The 23,457-nt window shown below is 43.6% G+C and overlaps 2 protein-coding genes across 3 annotated transcripts in view; one reads left to right on the top strand and one right to left on the bottom strand.

The window, feature by feature from the left end:
• The window catches only part of ERCC6 (ERCC excision repair 6, chromatin remodeling factor), a 211,735-nt gene extending 196,401 nt beyond the window's left edge, over positions 1-15,334 (bottom strand). Inside the window, exons 1-5 of the mRNA XM_029609617.1 lie at positions 15,196-15,334; positions 14,342-14,766; positions 12,075-12,195; positions 10,846-10,960; positions 3,404-4,142 (exon numbers count right to left, since the gene is read on the bottom strand). Coding sequence (XP_029465477.1) covers positions 3,404-4,142; positions 10,846-10,960; positions 12,075-12,195; positions 14,342-14,763 — 1,397 coding nt within the window. The 5' untranslated portion in view covers positions 14,764-14,766; positions 15,196-15,334. The remainder of the gene's footprint in view (positions 1-3,403; positions 4,143-10,845; positions 10,961-12,074; positions 12,196-14,341; positions 14,767-15,195) is intronic.
• LOC115095631 overlaps positions 15,242-23,457 on the top strand; it is a 74,701-nt gene continuing 66,485 nt past the window's right edge. Inside the window, exon 1 of one of the 2 annotated variants that reach the window (XR_003857832.1) lies at positions 15,242-15,363. Coding sequence is in view for 1 of the 2 variants with exons in the window: in XM_029609619.1 (XP_029465479.1) it covers positions 15,951-15,974 (24 nt within the window). In the remaining variant the exon portion in view is untranslated. Of the gene's footprint in view, positions 15,364-15,751; positions 15,975-23,457 lie in introns of those variants that run through there. The other variant, XM_029609619.1, reaches the window with a different exon arrangement.

The raw sequence follows: 23,457 nt of genomic DNA, 5'->3' as shown, positions 1-23,457 counted from the left end.
TTTCCCAGGTTGGTTAGGAACCCGTTGCAGTGCTTCCCCATATCCCATTCCCCCCCCCCCAAGAATCTGCGAAAACCTCCATGCAGATTCATACTCCTTGCCGTATGGAGGAAGAATATAGCTGTCCGAAACTCCCATCTCCCAATATAGAATAACAAAACTTTAGAACATTTTAAACACCCAATCGTGTTCATAACTGAAACATATTACAGATAAGTTGTACCATATAATAGAATTGTTCAACTCAACATTAAACTTTGATACTGGCTGGATGCCAGCAAGTTGCTGGCATCCATCACCGCATTCTTTCCAAAAAACAGATGCTATTGAATACTATAAAGTTCTGCTTATGTACTTGCAGTGTCAGGTTGCTGCTGGAGTAGTATTTTTAGCATCAGAATTCCTTTTCAAACGACTATTTCGAGACCCCATTCGTTGCCATCTGGGGTGCTGGTCCCTCGCACCAGTTTTCCGATGATCCGGTCTTGCTGTTTGTGAGGGCTTGAATCCCTTAGCTCCTAAGATGGCCGCCACCTCGTGCATGGTATGTATTTGGGAAGAGACTCCATCCCACATGTACATGAGTCCAAATGGATGCTGCCATCTGTATTTTACATTTGCTTGCCTCAAAAACTGTGTAGCTTCTCGCAGTTCAAATCTATTTTGTAGCGTTGCTTGCGATAAATCTGCAAATATTGAAATTTCTTGATTCTCCCACTGCCATCGCATCTGTTTTCTGGCCGTAGTGAAAATTTTATCTTTTTGCACATATTCATGGAAACTTACTATTATGTCTCGCGACACATTAGCTCTGGCAGGTCTTAAAGCTCGATGCGCTCTGTCGATAAGTATGGGCATCTCTGCGGCTGAATCATTATTTCCCTCGTTATTTAACAAAAACCGGCAAAAGCGTGTCACCACTGCCGTGCAATCTGCATTCTCCTCAGTTTCCCTGAATACACGGAACCGAAGGTTTCCCCGTCATGCCCTATTCTCCAGATCTGCCAGCTTAGCCCGCATAGCTGAATTATTTTCATGCAACTCTTGACATAAATCTTGCAAAGTTTTTGTAATTTCTGTCTGCCCATCTAACCTGGTATCGACGTCATCAATTTTATTTCCTAACGCAGAGAGTTCTTCCCTAAAGTCTTCCAACATATTATGTATTTCTTTTTTATAAGTTTTTAAATCTTGCCTGAGTGCGCAGAACCAATTCCGAAAATCAGTACGGGTCAGCGCTTCATCCGCCATTACATTAAATTCGTCTCCATTGTTCCCAGCCGATTCCTGGTCATGCTCGTCCTCCATATCTGCTGCGACTTCCCTTGGTTCCCGCTCCACTTGTTTGCGATAGTAGAATTGCTGAAAGTCAATTGTTTTTTTCTTCCCAGCCATCCCTCAGGCTTTCTATATACTCCTGCTTCGTTTTTCAGATAAAATTCCAAATGTTTGGGCGTCTGGAAGTATTAATCATTCGGGTGATTCAGGAGCTCTCAAGCTAAGCAGCCATCTGCCTCAATGACGTCACTTCCTCCCAGCTTCCCTAATTTCTCTTAGCATTTCACTGTCCATCTCACCTTCTTGACCAGGTGGATGGTAGTAATCTCCTTTCACTATAGTCTTCCCCGACACACAAGGGATTTCTACCTATAAAGATTCAATTTTGCATTTAGTCTCATGCAGGATGTTTATCCTGTTGGACTCTATGCCATCCCGAACATAAAGCGCCACACCGCCTCCCGGGTGCTCCTCTCTGTCATTATGATATAATCTGTACCCCGGTATAGCACTGCCCCATTGGCTGTTCTCCTTCCACCATGTCTCTGAGATGCCAATTAAGTCTATGTCATCATTCACTGCTATACATTCTAATTCTCCCATCTTACGTCTTAGACTTCTGGCATTAGCATACAAACATTTCAAAGTTTGTATTTTCATTCTGCTTTTTAATTGATAGGGATAAGTTAGAATTTTTTAGCTCAGGTGAGTTTTTAGTTACAGGCACTTGGACTATTTTTCTTATTATTGGAACCTCACTGTCGGGATGCCCTAATTCTAATGCATCATTAGTATCCTTTGAAGATACCTCTCTCTGAAACATGCGCTGCTGAGCGACTGTCTGCTTTCCCCTTTGTTCTAGTTTAAAAGCTGCCCTATCTCCTTTTTAAATGTTTGCGCCAGCAGTCTGGTTCCACCCTGGTTAAGGTGGAGCCCATCCCTTCGGAAGAGACTCCCCCTTCCCCAAAGGTTCCCCAGTTCCTAACAAAACTGAATCCCTCTTCCTTGCACCATCGTCTCATCCACGCATTGAGACTCCGGAGCTCTGCCTGCCTCTGGTGACCTGCGCATGGAACAGGGAGCATTTCAGAGAATGCTACCCTAGAGGTTCTGGATTTAAGATTTCTACCTGAAAGCCTAAATTTGGATTCCAGAACCTCCCTCCCACATTTTCCTATGTCGTTGGTGCCCACATGTACCACGATAGCCGGCTCCTCCCCAGCACTGTCTAAAATCCTATCTAGGTGATGCGTGCGGTCCGCCACCTTTGCACCAGGTAGGCATGTTACCAGGCGATCCTCACGCCCCTTACTGAATAAGGGGTAAGGGAAAACGCGCGTCCAAGGGCTCCAACGGAGCGCACTGTACTGTATCGGCCCATAAGTCTGTTCCCAAGAGGGAAGGGAGAATCAGTCCCACCACCCAGACTCAGCCTACACTCTACTGGAAACCTGGGCCTGAAGCCTTCATGTAGCTGCAGCATCAGTCCACACGTCTGCACCATCTGCTGGAGACAGGAAAATAGTGAAAAGCTGAAGGCAGCAACAGAGCCCTATAAGGGGAGTGAAATCAGCTTTGAGCCTATCCCCTCTGTCTCTATCTGCTGGCAAGGGGGACTTAACCCACTTATCTGGACTAGTCTAGCACGGATGATAAAGAATACCCTATTTTACCTGCCACAAAAGCTAGCTTATAACTGCACATTTTCATGGACTCGGTCTAAAAAATTTTTTTAAGCTTTCGCTAGAGAACTTAGTGATTATGAAAATAGTTAGAGTAAAAGCTTCTTTGCTAATACTGGAAGGAAAGGTGCCAGTTATGATGATGGATTTACGGATGTAGACATGTTCCCTGAGAACTAGATAGTTACCAGCAATTCATTCAATACAGGTCAGGAACCACTAATTGGTATATACCACTTCTGTTTAATACCCAAGCACATCTACAAATAAAAGACTTGGCACCCTTTTGTCAATTCAATGAGTCATCCTTTTCCCCCATATAAGTTTTCTAATTTCATCTTAACTTCCATATGCCCTGGACACTGAGGACAAGGAGAACACATTCAGAGCACAAATAAACCTTACATCTTCAGCAACAAAGAAATTACCCTGCTTGCACCAACCTTAATCTTTGTTTATACAAATCTTCATCTCCATCATCCCTGCACCTCTGAATTTTGAATTTTCCTGTTGTGTCTTCCTCATCCTCCTCAGAACTAGGGAAAAAATCATCCTCTATTTCTGGTTCTTTTGTGGCAATTCTTTTTGATATATTTCTTCTGTGCAGAGGTTTCAGTTCATAGTCTGAAGGCTCTTCCTCCTCATAAAAAACAATTTCCTCATCCTCATCTTCTGCCTCCAGGTTGAGGACCTCTTCGTCTGGCACCCAGTCCGATTCTCCACTTTCACTTTCATCGCCTTGAACTCTTTTTGGCTTCTTTTTGGGCAGGGGACATTTTTTCTCTCTGGGAATTCCTGCCCTAAACTGGATCTGAAGGGCCTTGGTCTGAAGTTTCCGCATGTGTTTTTTCAAGCGCTTATCAGTTTTGGTCGTCACCCAACCTTTCAAGCTTGCTTTCTTCCTGTCCACCTGGGAATTCTGGTATTTAACAGTGGTCTGTGGCTTCTTCTTTGCTCTCTTTTGAAGAATGGATTTCTTCCGGTCAGCTGCTATTTGAGCTTGGTCCGCTAGATACTTCTCAAAATCCGAAGTTTCATTGAGCATCAACTTGCGTGGCTTTTTTTCTTCTTTTTGGGGGACTTTTGTGCCAAATGGGGTCATCTGTCCAGTACGGATAAGTTCGTCCCACTCAGTCTCTTGGACTGGCATAAGCATGCTACCAAGGGAAGATGGGCCAGCCTCTGTAAAAAAGATTTTTTTATATCAATAACACATTTAAACTGGCTCAGTGTAAATACTATTGCAAAAATATACTTAAGGAATTTTATATATGGTCCGTATCCAACTGCAATCCTGGGAGGAATGGGGAAAGGTATGGGTGTAACAAATTACTAAGGATTTCAGAATAATCACTAGGTAAAATAAAATCACCTTATCATGTAAGCACATTTTCTCATTGTTCTGAAAACTTCAGAAACAAAAGTTGCTTTTAATCAAATTATTTGGAAAAGTGAATGATTTACACAACTACGAGTGATCTCAATTTTCTGTGATAATACCTCCAAAAAAGGGGCGTACAGAAGAAAATATATCTTTTAAGACTTGACTATGTTCAAAACATGGTGCCTTAATGACTCCTAGAAACATAGGAATGCTTTCAAAATTTAGATACATCATTCTTTTTATGGCTAAAGATCAAAGTGTGATTACTTTTCTAGTTTTTCAGTGTAAACAATATTTCCTGAACTTTTGGAAATAGATTTTTGAGCTACTATTATCTTTTAAAACATCTGTGTTGTGCAGAAAGGTTATAAAAATGCCAGAATGTTTACTATTACTACAGTGCCCAATGGATAAATGCTGTTAATGCCAGGTCTAAAAACCATGAACGATGCATAGCAAATGTTGTTTTCTTGCATTCTATGCTTAGGAAACTGCCCCTAAAATAACAAAAATTAGTAAAGAAGCTGGAATTGCTCAACACATTTCTGTAAGCTTCATATGCTGAGCTGCTTCCCAGTCCACTGTATTTGATCTGAGCAGTTTGATCCGATAATATCCAGAATGCTTTGTGGCTTTAACACACAAACTGCCCCACTTTATTCCTAAATTCTTATATCCTTCACTGCTGCAACTAGTAACTAAGTACTGTACCTCTGGTGCTTGCTCTACGAACCATAAAATGCCTCCAAAGGAGCACTACGAATATAATTACTTGTACAAAGCTGTCAGTTTATATGCTGGAGTACAAGATAAATCAATGGCTGCAAGTACCCTTTATGCTATTAACAGGCAATCAAAGTTTTATCAACACAGAGTTTGAGTGACTTGATTAAGGTCACACAGTAGAGAGGGATTCAAATTTGAGTGTTATGGTTCCCGCTATTTAGAATAAGTTATCCAAAGAGATATGTTTGTTATCAGATTATCCTATTTTCCATCATTTATTAAAGACCTGACTGTTTTCCCATACAGTTGGGAGCTATTTTTAAAATGTGATCATTTTAATTTTTCTGAAATGATCTGAAAGCTGATTATGTAAGTTATGTTCATGCTTGATTCTGAGGTTATAGTTAGGTTTTATGATGGTCAGGCTAAGATGTCTTATTTATTTACCTGATTTATTTTATTGTATTTGTGTTATTGTTTGTGTTTTATTATGAATTATAGTGTCTAGTTTTAATTTTGTAATCACACCTTGAACATTTTGGCAAGATGGCGGATAATTTTATTCTTTTTCTGCTCTATTTATTAGGCTGTTTACCAGTCTGTGACATTCCCCACTTTGCTTCCTAAATAAACACAGCATTGTTCATACAGAACACAACGTCAAAGCACACTGCATATACAGTCATGTGCATACATTGTTTATGTTTAGTTGCATGAATATTCAAGTGTTTTTAAGATCATGGTTATTCAGAACCCTAAGCTCTATGAAGACACAAAAATTTAACTGTGGCAGGCAGATGCTGTTAAAGTTGTATAAACCTGTTTCACAACTCAAAAACTAAACACAGGCGGTTTCCATTCTTCACTGTCTCGTATGTCAGGGCTGTATCTGATCTTACAACACACAAAATAGCATTTTTATAAGAATTCCTGAATTACACTGGAGAATTATTTTATGATGTTTGATATGATATGGTGTCTCCTGCTTATTCAGAATCCAGCATCAACACTGTCTGCCCCTTCAAAAATGATTGTTTAATTAAAGCATCTGAGGAAAAAAAACATATTGGATAGCATATGGCTGGAATAAACTTTTCATGGCACTGGCCCTGGAGATGGGAGGTAGAAGGATGAAAATTCCCATGACAAGTTTCATATTTCAGGAACACAAAAAATATATTAAAGCTGCAGCACCCGACCACAGACCCAGGAGCAGCCATTGCAAAACCTCTGCTGCCTCCTATGGTTCCTTTCTGTCTCAAATATAATGGCAGTTCAAAGGAGCCAAAAATATTCCGATATAATTTAAAAACAAAACAAAAAAAAAAAAAACTTTTGTTGCCACAGGTCATGTATTTAACCAGCCTTAGAGAAAAATGTTTTTTAAAAAGCAAACAAAAGAAAAAAAAACCTGTTTGTAGATAAGATGCTTCTCTGCGTCCTGTCATTCTATGACAATGCCAAGTATCTAGCAGATGGCAAGAGAGCAAAATGTGCAGCGATTAATCTAGAAGCTAGTGAGAAGAGATAGAAACATGGACCTGGAATGCCTCAGCTTCAGTTCGGTAGGCTAAACTTTAATTATTTTTTATTGGTTTCTTTCATAAAGGGTTTCCAACACTTTATTAAGACATAATAAGAACAATACCCATCTGTGTCTTGCTACTAATTTAACAAATAAGATCTTCAGAACAAATATTTCCATTTTATTTTCTTTTTCTCCATTTAGACCATGGTATACAAAATGAGTTGCTGAACCGGTTTAGCTATAACGGCTGTTTGTTAAGCAGAATTTCACTACTATGACAAATACTGTGTAAGAGTTACACTTTGGGGGGGAAAGAATACAGTTAATTGGATATTCTATGCCATACAATGTTTTAGCAAGGTATTTTTGTTGTAAGCTGCTCACTAGAGTTCACACGACATATCTGAAGAAGGGATCCGTGAGGACTCCAGCAGGGGTGGGGTTCTACCACGAGGCAGGGTGACTTGGTCGCCTCAGGTCGCAAAAGTTTGGAACAGCAGAAAGCAGAGCATGCCCCCTCCCTAAAAAAACAGCCCCGAGATGACCATCTTATTTCTGAGCCTAAAAGCAACTAACAGTCCCGTGCAGTGAAGCGACCAGATGAGATGCCAATGGGAGTTTCCAAACCCCCTACCTCCAGGCAGAAAGCACGCGGCACGGTTTGTTGACGTGCCGCTGGGGTTCCCACCCCACTAGCAGGAAGAGAGTGATGCAGTTTGCCAATATGGCTCCCACCCTCACCGTATGAAGCGAACACGCACTTTGCTGATGTGCTGTGCAGACAGAGAGTTCCACGTTGAAGTGGCAGCACCATATGACGACGCACCGGTAGGGATTCCCAGGCACCACCATCAAATGAAAAATGGCATGCTTGTTAGGTTTCCAGCTCTGTCAGCAGAACAACAGCTTGCCAGGAAGAGGGACTGGAGGAGAGAGAGGAAAGGGGTTGTGGATGAGGTGAGAGGGAGGGAAGGGAGATGTGAGTGAGTTAATGGGAAGGAGGGATCAGGCATAGCACTACTCAGGAGGCCAGACCCCACTCAAAAAAAGAGGAACCATAGAACACTGAAAAAGCACAGCCGCTGGCAGAGAGGCAAGACCACACACCATGGAAAGAATACCTGACTGGATCAAGCAAGTGAAAAAGGGAAGAAATGAGAGGGGAAAGAAGGAAGAAAGAAAGGGGTGAGTGAAGCAGAAGAGAGGGAGCATGAAAGAGAGGGATGAGTGAATGGAGGAATGAGAAGGATGCAGAGTGGGAAGGGTAAGGAGTGGAGAAGGGAAGGGATGGCATCTCAGGCCTGGAGGACAGAAGCAGCACTGGTAGAAAGGGAGAAACCCAGAGGGGCACTGCAGCCGAAGAAATAAAGGCAAGAGAGAGGCCCTGGTAGAGATGCTGCTGGACCCCACCCAGCCAGTGGCAGAAGAAAGAAAAGCTGAAGAGAGGCCTTGGCATGAATGAGAGTATGTGCAAGAACATGTGTGCAAATAAGAAACAATGGGAACGTGTGAGATATTATGATGCATGTATGAAAGGGAGAGAGCGTGTATGTTAAGAGTGTTTGTGCATTCCCACACCCTCTCTCACAAATCCACAACAATCTTGGGGTAAACAAAAACCAAAGAATCCCAGGTAAGAAGAATAGGAACATTTTTATCTTTATTAGTTTTAATTATTGGGTGGTGTTTGACGTGTCTGCTGTTTTGAAATATTTTATTGGTGTTAGAGTTAAAAAAAAAAAAACAAAAAAACTTGTATGAGGTTTTTTTTTGGTTTGTTTTTTATTTAGTATGGTTTTACTGTTATGATTGATATTTTACATTTTCTCAATTTTATTTGATGTTTTGTGAGGAATAGTAATGTTTTAGTTTTTTCATTGTTGTACTGCATACAGAGTCTGGCTTGTTGCGGTTTCCAGTTCAGTTTTTGTTTGCACGTTCTATTTATATTTTATATGTATATTTTATGGCTCGTTATGTACTTTGGTGAGGGTCTGTTTGTGTTCTGCATGGGTGACTGCGCTGAGGTAATCAGCTAGCTTATAATTTTTGTATAAGGATGTATAGAAGCTTGGCTTGGCCTGTTTCTTAATAATAGGTGTATTGACGTTTTAGGGCCTGATATTTTCAGTGTTATCTTTTCATTGGTAGGGTTGTTACTGTTTGAGTGCTGGTAGTTTGTGCTGTTTTGGTATGGGAGGTTTATTATATTATAATTGTAGTTCAGTTTACTCATGGTTATCTGAGGGCCAAACCCACACCCAACACTTCTTAAAAAAGACCTCTACCATAAGGATTCCAAGTGTCTTTTTTGCATGGTTTGGTGGTTGGCATTATAAAAGTGCATATGAATATAATATAAATATTGTAACTGATATTTTTATCTCATAAGATTGTACTTTGAATGTCCTTTTTCATGTAAATTCTGTTATTAAAGCACAATTTTTAATTGTGTATGGGAAGGGCTGGAGAACAAAGCTTTAAGGTTTGGCTAGAGTGCCTATTACCCTTGTACCAGCCCTGAGATAGTGCCCTACACATAGACCTTCACCATTCACGCGTCTCCTAACTTCCCAGGGTGCAGATAATAGGTTTCTTGGGAGTGTTAACAGAGTTGCCACAGTCCTAGAAATATTATCTTTACTACATTCTCTGACACTCTTCTGGGAACCCCCTTCCCCAGGATTTCAAATCACCAAAAATGCCAGACTCCAAGGTGACCCACCCCCACCAGCTGAATTGGCCTGTGCCGTGCCTTGGAGAGAGAGGGAGAAAAGCCACCATCACATCCCTCACCTCAAGCAGCAGATTGCCTTAAGCCGCCCCGGTCTCCAAAATTCATGTACATCTGGTTTTATTGGCATTTTAAACTGGCACCATAACTTACAAGACTCCAGCTTATCATTCAGTAAATGGTACCAATACCACAGATAAAGGAAAGGATCATGCAGAAAGTTTGAGGAGCTTCAGCCTTTTTTTTTTTTTTTTTTAACAAAATATAGCCTGTCTCAAGATATCAACTCATGTATTATTTTATATTTTTGTTGTTTTTAATCATAAATCAACAAAAAATACCAATGAATAAGCCAAAAGTAATTTCCATCTTACCATTTCCTGTGATCCAGTTTCTATTCACTTTAGCTTTGTTTAAGTCTCCTCCTTCCAGATCTTACCAACACAGACTCTCTCATCTCACTCCATTTTGTTCTGCTGTCTAATGACTCCACTTCTCCCCCCATCTCACCCATCTTTCGACTGAATCTCACAGCCTTCCACCTCCTCTCTTGACCTTTAACTTCCAATGCCCTTGTCACTTACCCCATTTATTCCTCCCCTCACTTTCTCTCTTTTAACCTCTCTGTTCTCTTTCCAACCTCTTCCCTTCTCCAGGTTTCAACTGCATCTAAGCCCTCTACCAAATATATCCCCTCTCAGGGAATCATAAGTCTCCTTTCTTCCTCTTCCTATCTCACCCTAGATTTCCCTGTTTTTCCTTCATCTCCCTCCCACAGTGCTGCTCCCAGCCTCACTCATCCTCCCCTCCAGCACTCCACCCCACTACCCACAACCTTGCTCATCTTCCCTTTCTGCCCTCCCCCTGCCACCTCCAGCCTTACTCATCCTCTCCTCCAGCACTTCCCCTTCTCACCAGCCTTATGCATTCTCCCCTTCAGCTCTCACACCAACCTCTTTCACTCTGCCCCAGTGCTTCCTTCTCCCAGTCTCGCTTATCTTCTCCCAGTGACCTTCCAAGTGCCCCCTCATAGCAGGACACAGCCGACAGTGTGCACTGAAGGGTTGTTGAAGGAGATTATGCATGCACATGCTCATGATGCCACTGCCTCTGCCTCCTCTTTTGAAGTGCATGTAATGGTTTTCCAAAGCAAGCACTGTAAGCAGAGGCGGTAGCAGGACCAGCATATGGACAGTGAATGTGTGAAAGTGTTCCTTCAGTGTCCCTGTGGCACACAGTATCTGCCATGTCTTAGAGCTGAATGGGAAGCACTAGTGACTACAAGTCACAACTACCACCACACTACAGTAGGACCCAGGACTGGCTCCTGCTGTGCAAAAAAGACTCACAGCAGTTTGAGGAAGAGGGAGGCAGAGAGAAGAGCTGGGAAGGCCTTCTTGTGCGTATACCCTACAACCTTTTCTGGTACACTTGGTGTATGTGTATTGACAATCATCAGTTTGTATGATGCGTACATGATTTAATTAAGACTGGATGATGTGATAGGACTTACCTGCATCATCAACCACATTGTCCTCCAATTCCACATCAGGGATTTCAATCTCAGTCTTCCCAAGCACAACTTGAAGTCGCCTCTGTTTAGCTTTGATCTTTTTTAACTGCTGTTCCTTTAGTGTAATGAACAAGTACAAAAAAAATTGAAAATGCATGAGAAAAACTTTCAGCACTGAACCTGATGATATATTTTCAGTTTAGAAAATATTTTTGTTAATCTAGTAGGATCCTCCAGCAGACAATACAGTGAGGGACTGGGGAGATGAACTGATGGAAAGGAATATTTAAAAACCAGGAATGTAACATTATGTTCTGATATCCCCCACCTACTCGTAAACGAAGTGCCTTCTTTTACATACCAGTTTTGTATAAAATTTCTATTTCAAATGTTTTAGAACTTGGTTTTCAAATATTGTATATCACTCATACCCATATTATATACATTCTATCAGGCAGATACAGTTAGCCCAGGTTTGGACGCGTGTTTTCAACGCACTAGCTTTACCCCTTATACAGTAAGGGATAATAGCGTGTCGAAAACGCACGTCCAAACCACCCCCCCCCCCCCCCCCCCGAAACTAATAGCACCCGCAACATGCAAATGCATGTTGATGGCCCTATTAGTTATTCCCGCGCGATCCAGAAAGTAAAACGTGCAGCCAAGCCGCACATTTTACTTTCAGAAATTAATGCCTGCCCAAAGGCTGGCGTTAATTTCGGACGGCACCAGGGAAGTGTACAGAAAAGCAGAAAAAACTGCTTTTCTGTACACCTTCCGATTTAATATCATAGCAATATTAAGTCAGAGGCCCCAAAAGTAAAAAAATAAAATAAAATTTAAAATCGGCCCGCGGGTCGGAAAACGGATGCTCAATTATGCTAGCGTCCATTTTCTGAACCCGTGGCTGTCAGCGGGTTTGAGAACAGACGCCAGAAAAATTGAGCGTCGGCTGTCAAACCCACTGACAGCCCCCGCTACTGTCAAAAAGGAGGCGCTAGGGACGAGCTAGTGTCCCTAGCGCCTCCTTTTACCAGCCTCCTGAATCGCGCGCCCAGGAGAGTGGCCTGTGCGCGCGCCGGGAGCGCGGGCGCTCACCAGCTCTCCCGTGCGTTTTTCTGTATCGGCCTGCTAGTTAGATACTTTAAACCATTAAGGACATATAAAATAACAACATATGATAAAGTCAAAATGCCATCTGTGTTTGAAACAAAGGAAAGTACAATCACCTTATTGTACTTTTGTCGTTTTACAGAATCAAGTTTTCTGTTGATCTCTTTGCTGTTGGCAGCTTGAGGGGTAAGCTGCTCAATGATTTTGTTGATATGTTTTAGAGATGTTGTGCATGATCTGCAAATGAAAAAAAAAAAAGAGCTTAATTGACTAAAGGATCATCTCAGCAGTATCGCAAAAACAGTTTTCTGAAGAACTTAACTGGCAGCTAAAACAAATTTGTCTGGTTTCCTCTTCTGCACTGGGATTTTCATTTGATTCTCAAGGAGTTATGAGTATACTATTTCAGAATGCTCCTCCTACTCCTATAAATTAAAGAAACTGGGGTGTTTCTGTATTTATCTTTGCAAAGCTCCAAACTAGATTTTGAATAGAAAACAACAAACTCTAATTTGGTTTAGAGAAAGACATTGTTAAAAATGAGGTTAGGCAGTTGTATGTCCATACTAAAAAGATGCACATATCCTATCTTTAAAAAGCAAAAAAAAAAAAAGAGAAAGTAATCCATGTTAGAAATAAAAAGGAAAGCATGCAAGACCAAAGAAGAAGAGCCATTATGGTCTTCCTCCACAAATTTCTCTGAACTTCTATCTCCTTTTATCTGGAACCAATTAATAAAGACTTGAGCTGACCATGAGACCCCCATTTAGTTGAAGATCGTGAATTCTCTTTTTAGTGCCATAAAATGTAACAGACCTACTTTATACTTGTTCTGGAGGAATAGGCTTTCCCACCACTACTAAAAAGAAATGTCTTTCAAGTGATAAAGTGATAAACTATAAACTACAGGGAAATGGTTTAAAATTGCTTGATTGTTATGCCTGTTAATCAGAAAAAAATATTGTGTTTATGATATTTACACTTAAAGCATTGTTAATGCAATTGGACAAACTTTTCCCCAGAACTAGTGAGGTGTTTTTCAAAAGTAAACTCGTTTTCAAGTTCACCTTCAACTAGCTCAGGCACTAGTTTGCCATCCATCCTTGACTTATGTACCACTATCTGCTAGTATTGTAGGACATCTGTATTTGTAAGGTGCCCTGCTTATATCTATGCCAGAACGCAATCAGCATGGCCTGAGAATAAACAGCCCTAATTCCTGTAAAGTTTAATGGGATTATGTAGACTGAACATTTATTCAGTATTTCATCAGAAAGTTAACATCCTCAGCAGCATGGGATCTAACAAAAGGTTAGGGCACATTTTCCAAGTAAAGGGCCTGAAATATAACTTTTCTCTCTCTCTGTATCTATAGGGAAAATGCTCAGTAAATCATGTCCTACATGTAAAAAGGTTTGCACATTGCTGTGTGCCAGTGCTTCTTACTCTTGCTTACATAATCACACTTGCTCACATTCACATCTAACTTGTTCATATAGGCGTGGCATCTCATTTCAATGGCAAACACAGGCTCTGGCATCCTTTGCATGAGATGGGATGAATACTGGTTCTAGGCAGCAGCAATGGTTGGGCAGTAATGGGGAATGGCTTCAGGTTGTAATACTGATAGCTGTGCTCCATCATCTCAATCCTCAAACCCTCCACCCAAACACATACATTTTTGCTTTCCTGTGTTTTAAGTTGGGCCTGGTTAAACATAAGGCACCAACTTTTAAGACAGACAAGAAATAGATTCTTAATAGAAGTAGCAAGCCACAATGGAACACAGCATCAGAACCACCTTAGGGAACATAGAAGATTGTAAGGAAAGGAAACACAAAACAGAAGACTTCTCTCCAAGCTGGAATAACTTTGTAGACTACTTAGACTACAAATGCCATTAGTTGGCTAGCACTGCCCCATTATCATATTGGATCAGTAATAGGTGAAAGAAAGTGCCACAAATACCACGTCCTCCACCACTTGTTCTTCTTCAGAGGCCCTGCATCCAAGCACTGGCCTTCTGATCTTATAAGTCACAGCCCAAGATGGCATCATACCAGGACCACAGGTTGGTTGCCATTTAAGCACTTATTAAAACTAACTAAGTTGGGTAAGCATAAAAAGCATAATATACAATGATTTGCCAACCTCAAGCACATCATCAGGTTCAAAGCTTGAAATAAAGTCCATGGAAATGAGTGGAATGCCGAATCCCAGTCCCAAGCTCCAACCAAACCACAGCAGCTCCGAGACCTCTGATGCTTTGCTAATTAAATGATCTAAGTTGTAAAATACCCCAGTGTGTTCAAGTAATAAACATTTACAACTTTCTTGTACTCTGAGCTTAATGTATATGCAATCAGAAAAAAAGTTTACGTACCGTAAATCATCAAAAAGATCTTGATATTCTTTTTCTGCTTCGGCTGCTTTTGCTGCTTTGTTAGCTTCATTAATGGCATTATCTACCTGCTGAAGGACACCTTGTTCTAACACCTCCTGGTCATAAACATCGACACCCAAACCTTTCAGCTCTAAAGCCTGAGCGCTTTCATCCACGGACTGGATCTGTTGTCTGTTAATCTGAAGTACTGACTGTCCTTTTTTGGGTCCTCCGGCTGTGAAGGGCATGGGCAGTCCATTACTAGACATGGGTGATTCAATGCTCTCCTGAACACTTTCAGCGGGTCCATTTTCTTGTTCACTTTCCGGGTACTGGGACCCGTTACCATGTTCATCATTCACAAGAGCTGAGCAGCTCTGGCCGTGGGAGTATTCCAGGTTTTTGTTATTTTCTTCAGACATCCTCTGCACGAAGATCAAAGACAAGATTTGCTATCAACGGTCCACAAATTACCACAACAGACCATGAGAACTGAAACAAGTGCCACGGTGAAAAAAAAGGAGGTATAGAGCAGCAGCACTCGGCTCCGGGGACCCAAGGGAAATATGCACCGTCACCGCCAGACAACCCCCAGAGAGCCACGAAAGGGCCACTGCCTGAAAAATGGAAGCTGAACGGGCACAGGCCGCCAAATGTACCTTACGTAATCATGGGAAGGCGATGGCTAAGGCCCGGCAGGAAGAGGGAGGACCCAGCCGCAGTCCCGGGCCAATCCTTTTGGGAGAGCTAGCCGAGCGGCCTGTGTTCCTTTGCTCACCGCATCCCAGTGGCGGAAGAAGAGCTATAAAGAAGCTCTCTACCTGTTTCCCTGACAGACATGCCTGGTTACTTACCACCCGCCTACACTTTTAATTTCCGTAATCAGTACCAACAACAGCAACAAAACAGCACCGGCAAGCTCTCATTACAAGGAACGAGGAAAACGCGTCGCATACAGATGACATTCTTGATAGAAGACGCCAAAACAATACGCAAAAAGAAAGCACGGATGACGTCATCAGGTATGCGACGGGAACGGAGCCGGGGATAGGTTGATTGACGTTGGAGGAAAGGTGGGAAGAGGGAGGGGAAAGAATACTGAAGTAACACTATATAACAGCGTATCCTCAACTGGTGTATTGCTGGAAAATCATCGCTGCTTGATAGTGCAAACCAGTGCCCAGGCTTTCCTCTTAGGGCTTTGCACCAATCAATAAGCGACGCTCGCCAGGGCTCTCAAGCATGGGGAGCTTCTTTGTAATTGTTTTTCTTCTTTTCCTATTCTTTTATTTTAATTATTCTGATTATCACTTTGGCAACACGTGTAAAATTGTCATGCCAATAAAGTAATGTGAATTTGTAAATCTGAACCTGCATATTCGCCTTGCCTCTCCTGCCTAACTACAGCATGAGCCCTTGAGTGAGAATTAAATGGACAGCATACAGCGTACAGACAGTCGGGCTCTGCATTGTGCAGCACACAGCCCCAAGAAGGAGTTTGTGGATTATGAGCTGAGGAGTTTGTCAGAGAGAAGTTTTACTTTACCAATCTAGATTTTTCTCGAAGGTATTATTAATAAATATTTGGATAAGGGTGAGCCAGTGGATCATGGTGTATCCGGATTTTCAGAAGGTATTTGACAAAGTCCCTCATGAGCATTTAAAAAAATTAAAACGTTATGGGATAAGAGGCATTTTTTTTTTTAATTGTGGATTGATAACTGATTAAAACATAGGAAACCGAGTAGGAGTAAATGATAGTTTCCCAATGGTAAATAGTGGCATGTGCTAGGGATTTCTACCTGGACCAGTGTTTTTTTTAACATATTCAGAAATCTTTCATCTATTTTCTTGGAACCTGGTCAGCTTTATATGTTCTTAAGTGACAAGTTTGCCCAGGAGCGATGTGCTGAAGGAACGGGTAATCCATAAAAGTAACTTGCACTTTATACTCAGTGCCAGAGGAACAATGGAGCAAGCAAAAGAACAAACCAGCAGTTACCTGTAAGCTGTCTGTATTCATGTCTTTCTGTATAGCTAAATACAGATATACATGTAACCACACTGCTTTAAGATGGTAGTGTGGGGGAGCTATTGGAACATCCATCCTCTCCTACTGCGTTTAAGATGGTAGTGTGGGGGAGCTATCAGAAACTCATCTCCTGATACATGCAAGTCAGTTAATTTCAAAAGCTACTGGAATGTTACTCTACTGTGATGGGTCCATTTGGGTCTCTTCCTCCTTATATTTTAAAATTTTTAATGACTTTCTTTCAGTGCCTCCGTGGCTCTTTGGCCCTATGAGCCTTCTCTTGTCCGCACACTGTCTGCGCACTACATTCAGGGGGCTTACAATCATGCAGGGTGGTTGAGAGAAAGAGAGAGAATAAGGTGGACTTAAAACTCGGGGTGACACTTCAGTCAGGCTGGGTAGAGAGTACAGTGTACAAATTTACTTCGCTCAACTCTCAGTGCTCCAAATGAAACCCAGTCTTCGCAGATGTCTACTGTGCTGTTTGCACCTGTGACGGTGTATCTAAAACTGCCCCCAAGCCTTCCCCACCCCTTACCCCGAGTTTTAAGTCCCATTGGATTGAACACCATCATTGGAACAGCCCGCCAGTAACTATCTCATTGCCACTAATCAGGCCAGCAGTAGGAAAGCAGCAACGCATCATGCCACTCTTGCTCTATTTCTCTGGGCCCAATTATGTAGTTCAAAGTGCCAGTCAGGCCCCTTTTAAAACAAATTGGAGAAAGTATTTTTTCACTTGTTGCACAGTTAAACTGTGGGATTTGTTGTCAGAAGATGTGGTCAAAGCAGTTCCCTGTATGTACCCGGATCAGTCCAAACCATGGGTTATGCCTCCCTTCCAGCAGGTGGAGACAGAGAAAAACTTGAAAGGCATCGTGGTGTGCCTCCTGCATCCCTTCAGTATTTATCTGTCTCTAGCAGATAGATGTGGTGCAAACCCTGCAATCTTGCCTTGTTTCTGGGGTTAGGCTATCCCTTAAATTTAACTAAAATTGAACTAGCTATAAGTTCTGAATCAAGCAAGTTAAAAAAAAAAAAAAAGACAGTTCTTCTGCTGAGAGAAGTTTTCTCTATCCTCCCAGGGGGTTGTTAGATCCTGTGAGGTCATCCTCTCTGGTGGCAGGTTAAAGAAGCTGGGGTTGGTAACTCCATGGGGCTCCAGGCAGATATGAAGCAGGGTAAGTGATTACTGGTGGTCCAGTCCCTCTCTTACCCCGGGCTGCTTTGGCTTTTAAAAAAAAAAAAATATTATTTGGTCACTTACAATCCAGGACCCCTGCCCATCGAAATCGCCACGTTTTTGATGAATTTTGCCGCTTTTTTCATGTTTTTTGGGCTGTTTTTCTCCCCCCACAATGCCGCGGCCGTCTTTGTGTGTAGTAGGGATGTGAATCATTTTTTGACGATTTAAAAAATCGTCCGATATTTTTTAAATCGTCAAAAATCGTTAGAGTGCGCGATACAATAGAAATTCCCCCGATTTATCGTGAAAAATCGTAAATCGGGGATTTGGGGGGAGGGCGGGAAAACCAGCACACCAAAACAACCCCTAAACCCACCCCGACCCTTTAAAACTAAACCCTTACCTTCCCCCACCCTCCCGAACCCCCCAAAACTTTTTACGAGTACCTGGTGGTCCAGTGGAAGCCCCGGGACCGATCTCCCGCTCTCGGGCCATCGGCACCATTTTGATGCCACTAATAAAAATGGCGCCGATGGCCCGATTAAAAAAAAAAACCCACCGACCCTTTAAAAATCGACCCCTTAGCTTCCCCCACCCTTCCGACCCCCCCAAAACGTTTTAAAATTACCTGGTGGTCCAGTGGGGGCGCGGGGAGCGATCTCCCGCTCTCAGGCCATCGACTGCCACTAATAAAAATGGCGCCGATGGCCCTTTGCCCTTACCATGTGACAGGGTATCCGTGCCATTGGCCGGCCCCTGTCACATGGTAGGAGCACTGGATGGCTGGCCATGGCCCGCGCCATTTTTAAAGATGGCACCGGCCATCCAGTGCTCCTACCATGTGACAGGGGCTGGCCAATGGCACAGATACCCTGTCACATGGTAAGGGCAAAGGGCCATCGGTGCCATTTTTATAAGCACAGTCGATGGCCTGAGAGCGGGAGATCGCTCCCTGCGCCCCCACTGGACCACCAGGTAATTTTAAAACGTTTTGGGGGGGGTCGGGAGGGTGGGGAAAGCTAAGGGGTCGGTTTTTTGTTTATTGGATCGAGCGCAGCCGATAAACAAAAACCCAATCGGGCCAGACGATAAAAATTTTAAGATTTGAACCGGAACCGATCAGATTCCGGTTCCGATTCACATCTCTAGTGTGTAGCATGTGGTGAATCCACCGCGTGGCTTTCTAGAGCTGGGATTTGCTCCCGATGCTTTCCTGGTGGGGAAGGCAGCTCCTTTTCAGGGTCTGCAGCATTGCCCAAGCCTCGGGCTTCCAAACGCCCTTTTCAGCGAGATTTCAGTGCTGATCCCTTTTCCCTCAGTGCAGGGACAGCAGTCATCTTAAGCACATGTGCAGCAGCTCAGGCTGATGCTGTGGGGGAGGGGCTGTTTCTCCCAGCCCTGTCACCAGTCCCTGCCAGTCCTGATGATTGTTTGATCAGGACCAGGATTTTTTCCAAGGGGGACAGGATGTTGATCCTGATTCTTTTTCTTTAGATTTTGTCCTCCTTATGCACAAAGCATTTTTGGCTTCCAGGTCTCCACAAGCTGCTGCTTTGCCTGTGAGACCTGTGCAGGGACTGACTCCCAAGGTAGCCAAGTGCACGGACAGACCCACATCTTTACGGGTAGCCAAGTTAAAAGGCGCTGTGGCTTCAGATGGCTCTACCGCCCCAGTGGTGCTGGGACATGCGGCGGCTGATGCAGGGGGCCTCTCCGCCCCCTCCCGCGGGGGGGGGGGGTGGCGGGATTGGATGAGGATCAGGGGAAACAGAATCCCCTGGATGGTGTTGACCCTAAGGTGGTCCGCCTGTTTCAGAAAAAGGAATTAGAGCCTCTCATTCCTGCAGTTCTTTCAGAGCTCGGGGTGGAGCTCCCCCTGCTTTCTCCGCCGCAGGACTCAGTGGACCCAGTCGTAGCGGGATTTCGAACGCAGACCCGGGTTTTTCCGGTCCATGCTATGCTGCAGCAGCTGATGGCCAGGGAGTGGGATGCTTCAGATGCTGGTCTGTGGGTTGGAAGAGCCATGGATAAGCTTTATCCCTTATTGGATGATTTTTTGGAACTATTGAGCTCTCCTAAGGTGGACGCTTCGGTTTTGGCGGTTGCCAAAAGAACCTTGATCCTGATAGCAGGCTCCACGGCTCTCAAGGGCCTGCAGGACTGCAAGCTGGAAGTGCTGCTCAAACGCATTTTTGAGGTGTTGGCCCTGGGTATCCGGGCGATGGTGTGTAGCAGTTATTTGCTGCGTGCGAGTCTGCGCTGGGTACAGCAATTGCTCACGTCTCGGGATGACCTCCCTCCAGTGGAGTCTGAGCAGGCGCAGCATTTGGAAGCTGCAGTGGTAAATGGGGCGGATGCACTATATGACTTGATCCGCACTTCTTCTCGTACTGTGTTGTCATTGGTGTCGGCAAGAAGGCTTTTGTGGCTCCGGAACTGGGCAGCTGATGTTTCCTACAAGGCCCAGCTTGGTACTATGCCGGTTAAAGGGGGGTTTTTTGTTCGGGGAAAATTTGGAGCAGTTGATCACGTCCCTGGGGTGAACAAATTGCCAGTGGATAGACCGAAACCCTCCAGAGGTTTTCCTTCATCCTGCTCTCGCTTTCGGGGACAGCGGAAATTTCGGCAGAACAGGCAGCAAGCAGCTAGTCCACGGCAAGCAGTACCCAGGAACCAAGCCTGGTCTTCGTCCTTTCGGGGGCGTAAAGTCTTCCGAGAGGGTGGTGCCTCCTCCTCTCTCACCTCCATGAATACACAATGAGATGGGGCCAGCCCATCCCTCGATCAGGGGGTCACCTGTCCTGATTTTACGAGGTCTGGGCCAACATTAGTTCCGATCAGTGGGTGCAAAGTATAATCAAACGAGGCTATGCTTTGGAATTTGCTCGGCCTCTAAGAGACTTCTACCTAATATCTCCTTATGGCCCACAAGTCAAACGGCAGATTGTTCGTCAGACTCTCGAGCGCCTACTGGCTCTGGGAGCGGAACACAGTCTTCACCCCTGGAAGCCCACTGTCCCCCCGGGAGGAGCCCATAGGGACCTGGGCCGCTGGGACTTAGGTGAGCACTTGGAGACGATGGTCCAGAGGAAGTCCAAGGTGAAGTGCCAGTGGGTCATTGCTTACCAGTCCAAAGTCTTGCCACTTGCCAGTCTGAAGTCACACACCAGGAATCACCGCTAGCCAACCTGAAGTCAGGAACACCAAGACAAACAAGGATCCAAAGCACAAGAAGACTCACTGAAGCAAGCAGACTTAAACAGCACTACAAGAGACAGTTTGTAGCAGTGCTCAATCTTCATCCTACCGGGCCACGTCTCCAGCCATCAGTGGGAACCAGAAGTCCTGGACAGGCGGTCGAGGACAGAACCAATCAACAGGAGTGAGGTCCAGGGCAAGCAGCAGCTGAACAAGGCAGTGAGTCATTCTTGGATCTTCCGGTCCTGCAGATGTAGGAATTCTTGAAGAGGGAGCTTGAACCCCCAAGCTTAGAAACAAGTGTTCTTAAGTTCAAGGAAGTGTGGGCTGAGACCCATGAACATGGAATCAATACTAGGAAGTGCTGAGAGTGGGACTCAATCCCACGACCTTCGGATCAAGGTCTCGTCAACTTAGGCACTGTGCCACATGCCAAGTCAAGGAATGAGCAGAGGAAGTCTCCTTATATACTTCCTCTGCTCTGGCTCATTGAGAACAGCTGAGTGTAGTTAAGGGACAAGGTCCCTTTAAATCTAGCAAAGAGGCGCGGCCTCGCGCCTAAGATGGTGGTGGCCATCTTGGATTTCCTCCGCGGAGGAAATCCTGCCTGACACTGTGAGGGAGGCGCAGGGACAGCTCCCCACCTGGCGGCCATCCCGGGAACCCATGCCGGAGCAACGGGCACGGATTCAGGAGCCTCCCCCGGTGCTGCCGCGGCGGGTCGCCGCCACGGGCAAGGTAGGGGGCCAAGGTCGTGGACGTCCACGGCCGCGGAACACAACACCTGTTTACTTTCCTACTTCTCCCACCTTGGCTGTGGCCAGGTTGGTTGTGTTAGTAATTAGTCTCACTACAGAACTTTTTAATAGGCCATAGATGTGACTGGAAAACAAACAAATGAAATGAAAATTTTTGTTTAAATTCATGCTTACTCTCCATTCATTTTGAGGGTCCACAAATAAAATGAAAATGGTCTTATTCATTGCATTTTACCTTTTTGTTTCAAATCAATGCACATGCCTAGACCATATTATGGTGGACAATTTGTGGATGCTAGGAGTGGTTTTCTGGTGGCCTGGTTTTCTTACTTTCTTACAACTCAGAGAGTTGTTATGGGTAGTTGTACCTCTAACATCCTTCCAGCAGGAGTTCTACAGGGATCCATTATAATTCAAATGGAATATGATTATAATATAACATAATTAATTAATATTTAGAGCTATTGGGATAGCTTATTAGATCTTTTCATGTTAGGTATTTTTTATTTGTTGATGACCAGATTTATATTTTGTTGGGGGGAGGGGGAGAATTGGGAATGGCATTGGCCACTTTATCTACTTGTCTATCCACAGTGGGAAAATGGTTTGCATGAAATAGACTCTGCTTGGACAAAATATGGGTATAAAAAAATCTGGGCTTGCAGAAAGCGGAGCAGTTACAAGTTGGGAATGGTCCGAATTTTCAAGTGTCTAATCAAGTTAGAAATTTGAGATATTTTATTAATGAGACATTGTTTTTACTTGAGGAAGCATCCCCAATTTGCAACTCATGCTTTGTGTAAGTTACAATGTTAAATTAAACACTTTCAAGCTAATTTTAAAACGGGTGCCCATGCGCGCACATATCAGTACGCAAGCAGAGATATGCTGGAGTTTTAAATCATGCGTGCATTTTAAAGTGCATGTTTTAAAATACACCTACCATGCATAAATATGCTCCTATGTTTAAGTGGTTACTCAAGCAAGCGTAGCATGCATATCTTCCATAGGACTTTGCTGGCTTTTATGTGCATGCATAAGCAAATTTTAAAAACATGCTTGCATGAAGAACATTCCCAGTTTTTCCAATTAGTCCACCAGTTTGCCCAGTCAATATTGAGGTCTTCATCCTGCACGCCCCCCAGTTGACCCAGACCCCTCACTCTGTCCTGCAAGCCCTAAAACGTGAAATCTACGGACTTGCTCCTCATTCAGGAGCAGCAGTAAATTTATGCAGCTAACAAGCCTACGCACGCAGCTGTCTCCAGTTTTAAAATATGGAATTGCATGCGTAAGTGTTGGCCCCACTGCAGAATACCCAGACCCCGCCCCTTTTCTGCTCCTTTCTTTTTGATGTGACACGAGTATATATATATATATATACATAAATTAGGGCTTTTTAAAATTTGTGTTGCTTATGCATGGCTCACATATGTGCAAATGTGGTCATTTTTGCCCAAACAAACGGTCATTCATCAAAATGCATTAGGGCATTATCGTAGGTGTTAGGGCCCTAACGCCCGCCACAACGCATGTGTTATTTATCGCATTGTGAGATGGGTATGCAAATTTTAAAATTTTAGTCTAAGGGGAGAAGTTTGGGTGGGGTTTTTGAAAATGAAGGACATTTAATGTTGTATGTGATAGCATAACGCATGTTATCATTCTGGAAATATATGCCTGAAATGGGATTTGCAAATCCCGTTTTGAGAGATATATTAGTAAACTATTTATACCACTGTAGCAAAGTCAACTAGTAACTGGAGATGAGGTTTTGGTGGTGGTCTATGGTTTTGGGGCCAGTTTTACATACACAGTGAGACATAAGAACAGTACAGTACACATCAGTGAACGTTTGATGTCATTTGGAATGAGGAAAGGTACACAAAGATGAGATTTCTAAAGTGTACTCTCGCCCTAGCTTGATAGCATCTAGTAGAGA

This window comes from Rhinatrema bivittatum, chromosome 7, assembly GCF_901001135.1.
Source record: "Rhinatrema bivittatum chromosome 7, aRhiBiv1.1, whole genome shotgun sequence".
NCBI classification, from domain to species: domain Eukaryota; kingdom Metazoa; phylum Chordata; class Amphibia; order Gymnophiona; family Rhinatrematidae; genus Rhinatrema; species Rhinatrema bivittatum.
The sequence above is the reverse complement of the archived record's forward strand: the minus strand, read 5'-3'. Positions and strand labels throughout refer to the sequence as shown.